Genomic DNA, 12,062 nt, shown 5'->3' with positions numbered 1-12,062 from the left:
TTATTTTGTTGATTACTGATGTGTAATGTATTAGTTAGTGAGAAAATAAAAATTTTGGCTTTCGGTGAGGAAAATTAAGACCGTATGATAACTTAAATACACGAAAATAGTTGTTATATGTTAAGAAGATGGGAAATACAAATATTCCACCCAAAAAAAAAAGGTAATGACAAAGAAATATGGTAAAATAGAAGAATAGAAACTTAGTTCTTGTTTTTGCATCTTGAAATGTAGAGATAAATATGAGAAAAGGGGCATTTAAAATTTAAAATTTTACTATACTAAAAAAAAATTCGCTTCATAAACCCATTTTAATATTTAAAATACCCTTGATAAGTTAAATTATATAAAAAAATTATTTAATTCTTGTATAATTAAAGAAAACAATTTTCCATTTGTATATTCATTTATCTTGATGCTGTTTCTGGCAAATCTATTGCTGACAATGTTACAAAATTTTAGCTTTTGGCATTACATTTTTTTTTCCTTGATATAATTAGGCTTGGGGACAACCATATAGAGGATTTTTTTAATGATGCTGTATCATTTTTTATAGTGTTGATAATGGGTCTAGACCCTTCGATTTAAGTTTTTAATCGCTATCATTGACTTTATTTTGGTGGATATATAATTAGTTAATTAATAATCAACAAGTAACCTTTTAAATTAAGTTGATGAATTTGAATTAAATAAAGAGACTTATGAATTCAATGTGAGAGAGAGAAGTTGTGATTCATTATCACTCTTTTTTTAGGGTGGGATATTTCCACCACATTATTTCTATAAACCCAAACCACTTTCAAAATATATTTACAATAAATTCACATTATTTCTAATAAATACAAATATTTCTCAATAGAAATATTTGTATGATTCATCAATTAAGTCATTCTTATATTTTTTTTTCTTACTTAAGTTTATTTCAACATTTTTTTACCATTAAGTTTGCTTTAATATATGTTTTATTTAATTATTTTAACTTTGTGACATAAAATGAACCAATTGCCCCAAAAAATATATGTTCTTATATCCAATACTTTTGTAACTTGTAATCTAACTTTTTAAACGGATTCTAATAATTTTTAATATTTTACATGTAAATAACATAAATTTGACAGTCTAATAATTTACATGAGTATTGTCTCATAAAGAGATTATGTTATTTAATTAAAGGTTAATAATCATACTAGGCAAGTAGAATTGACGATTTAAAACAATCAATTTTGTATAAAATAAAAAATATTGAAATTAAAGTCAGTTTTTGGTATTTTTACCTTTAAAGGAAAAATAGTTATTTTAGGCTAAAACAATCTTAGTAGTTAAATATAGTGAAAAACATTTACGTCACAAAAAAATAAATTAAGATATTACAAAAAACTAAATTAGAATAGATTTAATTGATTAATTCTTCAGAATTCTTCTTTATTTAAAATTTTTAAAAATAATGAGCTTTATATAATTATTTTCTTAAAGTGGGGTGGATTTACAAAATATATGGGGTGGAAATATCACCACCCCTTTTATTTATTCTACTTTAGTTTGTAAATAATCTTCTAACCGATTTGTTAACTAATTACAGTATTTTTAAAAATTTATATCTTTTTATTCATACAAATATTTTACACCATTGATTAAAATCCAAGTATTTACATTTGTTACATTATTAATGTCGTAAAAGAATAACGGGAAGATAGAATGATCCACAGGTTTTTGCTTGCTCTTTCATTACGAGATCGACCTTAGAACTTAAGAAAAGAATTGAAAACCCATGCAAAGAAAAGGAACTAAAGCTAGCAAATCAAGGTTCATATATGTGTGCGTGTGTGTGTGTGTGTAGGAAGATTAATTAATTTACAGAAAAGTACATATAGCGGCGGCATGGATGGGATGGATGATGGCTAGCTTCAAGAGTATTTCAGTCTTTTGCTGGGGTGCTGTGGTTCCTTTTCTTTTTCGCACTTGAAAATTTCGCTTGGGTCCTCCGTTGAATCTGGGGCGTAGAATAAATGAATCCCACATTTCTTCACCGGGTAACATTCCAGACATTCAGAAGCATCATCATACATCTTGTAATAGAATTGGCCCACCTCAAGAACGCAAGTATATTCCCGAAAAGCAATTAAATCTTGATCGCCAAAGAAATAGTACCCCATAAGTAAGTGATCTCATCTGACTCTAAATTTCTTACTACCGCTACATATCTCAGTTACTGAGACTAATTATGATTATGAGGTTAATTAATATTTTCAAAGTAGATTTTGCAGCAAAATCTACTTTAACATTCATTGTTTAACGTGAATTTATATGATTAATGTATTTAGGTCCAACTACATAATATGAAATCATTAATTTGTTGAAATTATGAACATTTAAATTATTAATTTAAAAAAAAAAAGGAATCGGGTCACTGTTTTAATGCCCACTTAATTTGGAAATTTTCGGGGGTATACGAACTATCCCCAATTATAATTTTTCGGGCATGGGAGCGGGTTTGGGGATTGCTTCCAAATCGGGTGCGGGTTCGGGGATCATGATCCCTGACCTGAACCCGCCCCATTGCCATGACTCAGTATGACCTACCGATTGCAATCTTCCGATTTGACTTTGATTTCACATACCAATTCACATAGCCCTAATTTTTTCACGTCACGTCATGATCGTCTGGAAATGACACAATAGCGCTCAAGGTTATCAAAGATCCAACACTTTGAAACCTAAACCACTTTGGAATTTCATTACCTGCTAAATAGACGTAACCTCTACGTTCTGGATAAGATATCTGTACGTTCCACAAATAATTATTTTAGCGAAAAAAAATTTGCCAACTGAAAACTTAAAAGAATCCCCAATCCTCTCAAGAACATCGAAAGTATAAGTAACCACCACAAGTTTCTATCTTTGTACAATCTCAAGTGTTAATACCACACATCATAGTAAATAATATACTTAAATGAATTCATCCAAATATCACCAAACATCTCCAAAGTATCGAAATAATATATCATAGCTAATGCTAACATACATTAAACATCAGTAATCATCAAATTATAATATAATTATAGAATTCAAAATGAGGTGATCAAAATGCCCTAATAATATCATCTACGTCTCCTATCATATGGCCAAAACTCAAAATAATTGCAATCGCTCGGTCGACTGGTGTACCTACAACCTCATGTGAGGAAGAAAAATACTGTAAAGTGGAGAGAATATAAAACTCATTTAGTGGATAATAAGTTTTGAAAGTAAATTTATTTAGAGTAATTATATTATTGAATATACAATTTCATCAAGCTATATGTAAAAACATAAGTAAAATGTTTAATCTTTAAATCAAGTAATTAGCATTAAAAAGGAATACACGACACTGCACTTAATAATTTTGGAAATCATATCAAAAGATAATATAATTAAATACATGATTCTAAACTTGTCATTAAACAAATACCCAGAGGTATAACCTTATCATACCCGAACCTTCTACAGGCAGTGCAATAATGTACCGAAAGTGTACTATCATGCCCGGAGCTACAACGAGTAGACCAATGATGTGCCATCTTATATGTCTCATTATATCTCATCATATTGCATGCATAAAATAGTCCCAAGAGATCAGAAGCATCCAAGCATATGGCCCAAATCTAGTGTATGCTCATATGAAGGGCCTCTATCTCAACTGTATCTCTGTAACTGAATCTCTATACTTATCTTTGTATCTAAAGGGAAAGGGTACTGTCTAATATTTTTGAAAAATAAATTTTTATGTGCATATATATAAATATTTTCAACATATTTTAAATTTATATTCCTTTTCAGTAAAATACTCTCACGCATTAATTTATAATCAAAATAGGTAAGAAACATTGGAAAACCAATCAACATACACATTTAATAAACATATCAACATGTAAATAAAATTTCTATTTCTAGAAAAAAACTTAAATCGGACATTGTAAAAATACTTTATTTACTCAAATTAATATCATAATAAAAATATAAAAGACAAGTTTAGTATATTCCACTCACAATGATGATGATCAAGCTCGACTATCGTCGACGTTAGCAGGTTGACTCACGTTCGCGGCTCCTCCTAAATTAAGGAAATGACATAATCACTTTCCAAAAATGTGAAATACAACTAACTTTACGAGATATAGCACGCAATTAATATTTACACCATAACATACAACTCCTGAAACCATACTTGTAAGTTAAAAATTACTATAACACCCTCAAAGCCATAAATTATAACTTATGCTCAAAATTCCATACTCCATCTCAATAATTAAATTTCCATATCTTATAGTACTAATAATTCATCCACATTATCAACAATCTCATTACTAACCATAAAGTACCTAAACATAATATAAAACTATAAGCTAATTAGATACTAAATGGAAAAATTGTAAGGGCTACATGTCTCCGGCTCTACAATGCCTTGTTGGTGCTCTTGTGCACAAAAAATAATGCACCTAAAATAAACCACCAATTACAAAAATTAGCTTGACACTAACTTTGCCCATTTGTTAGAAACCCTAATTATAAATTAAGTATACTAATCTTTAAATTAACTTCATTCCCATGAAATCCAACTTCAAATAAAGATAAAATGATAGAAATCTTACTCCGTTTGGTGAGAAAACCAACTTGAAAGCTTGAATCACCTTCTACTCACTCAATTCTTCTCTCTACACTTCCTACATTTAAATTCCTCTCTAATGGGTGTTTCTAGATGAATTTAGGGATGGAAATACTCTAGAATAGTTCCCCAAACTCAATTTTTGTTAAAATTCCCAAGACTTGAATATTTTCCCATTTACTTCCTCTCTTCCTCGTGAGTCTTGCAAAAAAATGGTAACTGATTCCTTTTTTTAAAAAAAAAATTTGCTTTCTATATAGAACTGATTATTTATTTGCGTTATTATTAGTTCAAGCCCGACACCAATTAAACTATATATTTATAAGTTATGATCAAATTAACTAATACAAATATAAATTAAGGTGTTACAGTCCACCCATTACTTTCATTTTTGTTGTTAATTATTAATATGTACCATATTAGTTAGTGAGGGAATTAGAAATTTGGTTTCGGTGACGATAATTAAGATGTAAAGAATCGTTTAAGTTCAATTATAGTGAACTTAGTCATATTTAAACTTGAAATATAAGAGATTTTTTTTTTATCTCAGCAATAACGATCAATGACAAATTTTTACCTAATTAATTTTATCTAAATAAAGACCGTACAATAACTGAAATACACAAAAGTAGTTGTTATTTCTTAACAAGATGGTAAATACAGATATTTAAAAAAAGTACAAAGAAATATATATAGTAAAATACAAGGGTAGAAACTTAGGTCTTGTTTTTTTTTTTTTGCAAGTAGAAATTTAGAGATAAATATGAGAAAAGAGCATTTAAAATTTAAAAATTTTACTCCATAAACCTATTTTAATACCTAAAATAATCTTAATATATAAATTAAATTATAAAAAATTATTTAATACATGTATAATTTAACTAAAACAAATTTCCATTTCTATATTCATTTACATTGATGTTGCTTCTTGCAAATTTATTGCTGAGGATTTTTAGCTTTTAGCATTGAATATTTGTGCCCTAGTATACATAATCAGGCTAGGGGGCAACCATTTTTTTAGGAGTTGGACTATTGACACCCCTTCATTGATCTTATAAAACTCCTGTGATATTATAATTACATTTAAGGACAAATATAAATAGAATTAATCTCATTTATATTTTATTTCTCTCTTCAATTTCATTTTGCTTGCACAATATAAATTTTTGTAATTGATAAAATAATATGAATTTAAGAAGCAATCTATAATTTTTTTTAATCATTAAAATAATCTAAATTTAAAAATCAATTTTTTAAGCCAAAATAATACTCTTGTAATATATGTAACAACAAAATTAGGATACAACATTGTGAGAAAATAAATTAAATAAAAATTTTATCTCACTACAAATAATTTTTTAAGGATTCTCAAATTAATTGTTGCATCCAAAATTTATATGTACGATAAAATTGTATTGGACTCATAAAATATTCAATATTTTATAAGGTTTTTCTTACTTTTTCTTTTAGATTTTTTTAAAAATTAAATAATAAAGAAAGTTTAAAGAGAGGAATGCAATTATTAAGACTGAAAAAGTGAGAAAATTATTAGAAATTACAAGATTTATCAATGAAAATAATGTTTAATGAGAAAAAGGTACTTTTCACATTAAATGGAATATAATTGAAAAAGGGGTTTTAAAAGGATCTTGAAGAGGTGCTAATAGTCCGACTCTTTTTTGAGGCATGTAGATATAGGTGGATGTTACCATATGCACTGGTGGCTCAACTCATGATGTACAAGCTCAAGCCCCCCCATGTTGAAAATAAATTCTTAAAGTTAAGGAAAAAATTACTTAAGTTTTTAATTAGTCTCTGTGAAATTTGTTAAAATAATTCCATTGAATCTCTAAAAATAGCCCCATAAATTTATAAATCCATAAAATTTAAACCTTAAAAATTATAAAAGTCCACATTTTAATTAAAAAAAATAGAAGTCCACAATAAACCATATTAAGTGGTTTTACTATTATTTAATTTAGCCCCAGTTGAATCTATTAAAACAACCTCCATAAACTCATAAATCCAAAAAATTTCAATTTTTACATCTAGTTGTTATATAGTTTAGCCATGATAAATCATTTTTTTTAGGTCTGCCACCACTGATTCATTATCTTGGAGAATATGAAGTGTGTGTTTTTTGCTTGCTCTTTCATTACTCGGCCTTATTATTTAGGTTAGTAATTAATTGTCTTTAGAAACTGTAGAAAAGAATCGAAAACGCATACAAAGAAAAAGAAACCAAGCCAGCAAAACAAGCCATATATAGGAAGATTAATTAATTTACAGAAACGTACCAGCTGCATGCGATGGATGACGGTTCAAGATTATTTCAGTCATCTGCTGGGGCTGTAGTTCCTCTTCTTCTTCATTATTGAAACTTCCGCTTGGGTCTTCCGTTGAATCTGGGGCATACAATAAATGGATCCCACATCTTTTTAGCCCGCAACATTCCAAACGTTCAGAGTCATCATGATCTTTCTTAAAATAGAATTGGACTGCCTCAATAACGCAATCCCGAAAACCATTCAAATCGTCATTACCAAATAAATAGTACCCCAAAATTAAGTGATCTGACTCTACATAACAATACAGCTCCAGATATATCTGTATCACATGCGGATCACAATCTTTGGGTTTGACTTTGATGTCACAAAACAATTCAAACACATCATCATAATGGTCTCGAAATGATACAATTGCGCCAAAGGCAAAACCGATTACATTTTTATTATTGAACCAACCTGCTGGTGGCGTCTTCAATTTTATCAAAGATCCCATACTTTGAAAGCTAAACCACTTTGGAATTTCATTCCCAGGTAAAATGGCAAAACCTTCAAATTCCGGATAAGATTTCTGTACCACACAAATCATTATTTGAAAAGAAAAATTTTGCTAACTAAAAGTTTAAAAGAGAAAAAAAAAAAGAAAAAATATATGACATTGTATGATTAAATTGAGATGACAGAGTTAAAGACACACCTTTTCCTGTGCATGCATGTGTTCCCAACGTGCGGTTGCCACATGCTGAATGTTTTGCAGAGCATCTTCAAGAATTCCTCCAACAACATTCCGATCCAAGTTATAATTACCGTTCAGCTCAAAACACGGCGGACAAGATTCATAACTTTTTGGGAATAAACCTGATAATGACTCCAGTGCCATGCAATGATGTGCATACAACTTATGTAGACTGCATGGAAGCTTTGGTAAGGATTGAAGCTTCCCACAATAACTTAAGTAGAGACATGACAACTTAGAAAGTTGTATGATGCTCTTTGGTATCCTCTCAAAATTGTTCTTCGATAGATACAAATATTCTAGAGAGGATAGCTGACCAATATTTTCAGGTAACTTTGTGATGCAGCAATCAGATAGATCTAGATACGTTAGATTGTACAAGCCATCTAAAGATATTGTGATCGGCAATGATAAACCCATCTGCTTATGACCCTTGCTCCTACTGAAATTTATATCACGAACATTGTTCAAACGTACAATGGATGAGGGTACTTCTCTTATAGCTGTTGCTATAGCAGACAAAAACTCCAAAGCTTCTAAATTTCCAAGTTCCTGAGGCAATCTTTGAAGATTTGAGCACCCATTGAGATACAGACTCCGAAGAGATTTCAACTTACATAGGCTGCTAGGGAGACTCTTAAGCCTTTTACAATTTTGAAGGTCCAAGTCCAAAAGCCCAGAGAGACTCCCAATGGACGAGGGCAGTTTTTCAATTGCTGTTCCATTTAAACGTACCTCTTCCACATTAACAACTGATGAGATCTCTACAGGAAGCCTCTTCAATTTTGAGCAACCAATTAGATTGAGGCTAACTAGCTTATTTAGACGCGGAATCAACGAGGGGTTTGGGGTTTTGGTAAAAGAATTCGAGGCAGCAATGACCATCCGGTTGAACTTACCATGATGCTGTTCGGACAGAAAAGAAGCAACGATGACAAATCATTCAACAATCAAATGTTATCAATAAAGGCATTGAATAAAATATAAGATATACCTGGACACAGTCCCAAAGTTGTTCAATATTGCTATGAGGGATTTCAAGAAAAAGAAGCTTGTCTGGATTAATATTTGACGGCAATGATGTTAATGGATAACCATGCCAGTGCAAATACCTCACTTCAGCAAATATTGAACCTTGGAAATTAGACACCTTACATTTGTTCTCTCCCTTAGAGATTGAACTATAGAATTTCAAAAATCTTAATTTACGCATCTTCGTGAATGTGTTAGAATTTAGACAAATGTGTCTCACCTTAGACATATCCAAGTATATGCCCTCAATTTTTTCAGTTCCCTAATAATCAATAAAAGACATAAATTAAAATCAAATCTATAAATTTAAGTTGATTGTTATCATTAGGCAGTAAATGTAACCCTACCTACAGGGAATAATAATAATAATAATAATAATATAAATGTGTGACTGCAAACTTGTACATACAAATTGACATTGCAATTTTTTTCATTTTTTCCTTTTATTAGCGTCACTCTTCTATTGGGCTTATAACCCATCTATTTATGTATATTATCAGCAAAGATTACACATCCAATAGCATTCCAAAATAATATAATATATATATATATATGTCTCAAATAAAATACTTACTGTATTAGATGTCAAAACTTCGATAATATCCTCATGATGCCACAATCGACTGCGTTCTCCTGGATTATTTACAGATTCTTGCCGGACAATTTCTCTACCCATTTCTTGCAGCAAATCATGCACTGTTATGCTATTGCCATGTATGATAATAAGAGACTTATCAACAAGATCACTTATTCCTATTTGTGCAGCGAAACCACAAGCATCAAGGAACTTTATCACAAATTCTTTATCTTCACCTTTAAAGAAACAGGCAATGTCCAGAAAAATATTTTTCTGTTCATCGTCCAAACCGTCAAAACTAATTTTTAGCACCTTTTGGATTTCCATATTAAGAATTCTTTTCAATTCGTTTATTGCATTTTCCCAAACTTCCTTTCCTTTTCCATATAAAAAGCAACCTAAAATTTCAAGTGCTAAAGGAACACCTTGAGCATAGTTAATTATCTTTTCTGACAGCTCCTGATAACCTACTTCATTAGGAAGGTTTTCTTTGAAGGCATGTCGACTGAAAAGCTCAAGGGCATGACCGCATTCTAATGCCTTCATCTCATAAATATCTTTCTCTTTCACTCCCCCATTTTTAAGAACCTTTTGATCTCTTGTGGTAATTATGATTCGACTCTCAGGCATAAACCAATCAAGACTTCTGATTAAGAATTTAATTTGTCTGAAACAAGTCACATCATCAAGAACAATCAGAGCCTTCCTGCGGCTGAGCCTTGTAAAGTTGAACTCAATATCAGGAATCGCATTTTCATCCCTCAATACTTCTGAAAGAAGTTTTTGTTGCAACCTAGCTAATCCTCCTGGGCTTTGTGATTCTTCTCTAACATTCTGAAGGAAGCAAGAACCTTCAAAATTTCTAGAGATTTTGTTGAAAACCGCCCTAGCAATTGTTGTCTTGCCTATACCACCCATGCCCCAAATCCCTACTAGAGGTGCAGCAGCTAATAGAGATTCCATTTCACCAACTTTTGATTCTACTCCAAGCAGATGGTTTTTGTTATTACATGAAAGTACTTCAGGCAGATGGTTGTTTTTATCACATGAAAGTTCTTTAGGCAATTTCTCCAAAATGTCATTAACAACTTTCTTTATAAGTTCAGATTCATTCCTAGCAAATACAAAACATAGTATTAAGCTTAAAAAAAACAAAAACAGAGTGTCTTTAATTAGTTCCAGTTTTTGATTTGATGCTTAATTGTTTGCTATTAAAGTAGTTACATAAGACTAGAACTTGAGTTGAAAAAAAGAAAATAAGTGTAACATAAGATGTAACCTAGTAATCCTCATCAATTGATTTAATATTTAATATTAGAATGTTTCATATCTAATAACAAAAAATTATATAATTGGCGATAAATTGACTGTTACCTGAATACATGAGAATCAAAGCCAGAGAGATTGGCTGCTTCCGTCAAAGCACTCCTCCATCTTTGCATCTTCTCTGGAAATCTTTCTTCAAGCTCCAAAAATGAATCCCCAAAAATCCCAACTTGCTTTCTCACATGTAATGGATCAACGCGGTAGAAGACAGGGATCACAATCTGCCCATAATTGTGCTTGCATTCGAGGATCTTTAGAAGTTCACCGAGACACCATCCTGAAGAAGCATATCTTTCTGAGAAAATGATAATTGAAATGCTTGATGATGCAATTGTATCAAGAAGAGACTCTGAAATATCATCTCCTCTGATAAGTTGGTCGTCAATGAAAGTTTCAATACTTTTTTGGCACAAGGCAGAATGAAGATGGCTAGTAAAGCTGTCACGGGTGTCCGCTCTACTAAAACTAAGAAAAACATCATACTTATTGTTTCGAGGATTCATCAAACTCAAACTGCTGTATGGATGGGAAGGAGAAGAAGAAGAAGCCATTAGAGAAACAGTTCAATTGAATAGAGAGATTTTCATCAGAAAATTTGGGATGTTATATGAATTGAATGTCACTGCAGGTGCAGGGCTTATACTGATGCTCTGGCTACTTCATTCCTTCCATGGAACCTTACAAAATAGTTGATGACAGCTAAGAAAAGATACTTTAATTTTTGTCAAAAGTTGTGTCGTGTGTGTGTGTGTGTGTGAAAAAAAAAAAGAAAAGAAGATAAATGAAAATTAATAAACGTGTAAAAGTTTTTCTTTTTTAATCTAAAATGTAAAAGATTAATTTCAAGGTAAATGATTGGCCGATTGCTTTGACTACTTTTTTTTTTAACCTTCCGTGAAGTGAAGTTTTAAGCTAAGCAATCTTCTTTCCCCTTTTTCATGTCCATCCAATAATCGCATGCGAACTGCCTTCAATTGGGATGGCAACGGAATGAGACGAGCAAGGATTTGACGATCTTGATTATGTTTCAATCGACAATTGAGTTGTGTCTCAAATCATGTTTCGAGCAGTAAATGCGGATAAAAATATGTGTGATTTTGTCTCGATCAAAATCTCAAAATTTGATCGGATTCCAGAATTATCATGAATAACATAATTTTTTTGTAACTATGAATTAGTACAAATTTGAGTTCCAAATCCTAATCTAAATAGTAAATCAAGATAAAATTTTATACCGAATCCCATTTAAAATGGACTTAAATTCTAAATTCAGACCAAGATTCAAGAAATTCTGCCAACCATCCCTTCAATGGTCGTTAAGTAACTTGAGTTACACTCTCAAGTTGATATTTTAAATATGAGATTAGAGTTTCCTTTTTTTTTTTATTCTAATTGCTTGGAAAAAAATTCAAGTGTGCACATAAATATCAAAAGTTATCTTAATACCATACATGACGTACTAAC

General features: G+C 30.8%; 1 protein-coding gene across 13 annotated transcripts; it reads right to left on the bottom strand.

Moving 5' to 3' along the window:
• Positions 1 to 2,915: 2,915 nt before the first annotated feature.
• Positions 2,916 to 11,328, bottom strand: LOC102615725 (disease resistance protein RPV1-like). 13 transcript variants are annotated; one of them, XR_008052919.1, is made up of 7 exons: positions 10,647 to 11,328; positions 9,270 to 10,386; positions 8,658 to 8,957; positions 7,625 to 8,569; positions 6,940 to 7,047; positions 4,027 to 4,090; positions 2,916 to 3,193 (listed from the first exon to the last, which is right to left on the bottom strand). XR_008052919.1 is itself a non-coding variant. In XM_052436592.1 (7 exons), exons 1-6 carry the CDS (start codon positions 11,147 to 11,149, stop codon positions 4,038 to 4,040), a joined length of 3,477 nt encoding a protein of 1,158 aa, XP_052292552.1. In that variant the 5' UTR covers positions 11,150 to 11,327; the 3' UTR covers positions 2,916 to 3,193; positions 4,027 to 4,037. The 13 variants fall into 13 exon arrangements, 10 of the variants coding, with proteins under 10 accessions (XP_052292552.1, XP_052292550.1, XP_052292551.1 ...); XR_008052917.1 differs by having other exon boundaries at positions 2,916 to 3,172; positions 10,647 to 11,327; XR_008052918.1 differs by having other exon boundaries at positions 2,916 to 3,165; positions 10,647 to 11,327.
• Between the last annotated feature and the right edge of the window lie 734 nt (positions 11,329 to 12,062).

The sequence above is a fragment of the Citrus sinensis genome, chromosome 3, assembly GCF_022201045.2.
Source record: "Citrus sinensis cultivar Valencia sweet orange chromosome 3, DVS_A1.0, whole genome shotgun sequence".
In the NCBI taxonomy this organism is placed as follows: Eukaryota; Viridiplantae; Streptophyta; class Magnoliopsida; order Sapindales; family Rutaceae; genus Citrus; species Citrus sinensis.
This window is presented reverse-complemented; position numbering and strand designations above follow the sequence as displayed.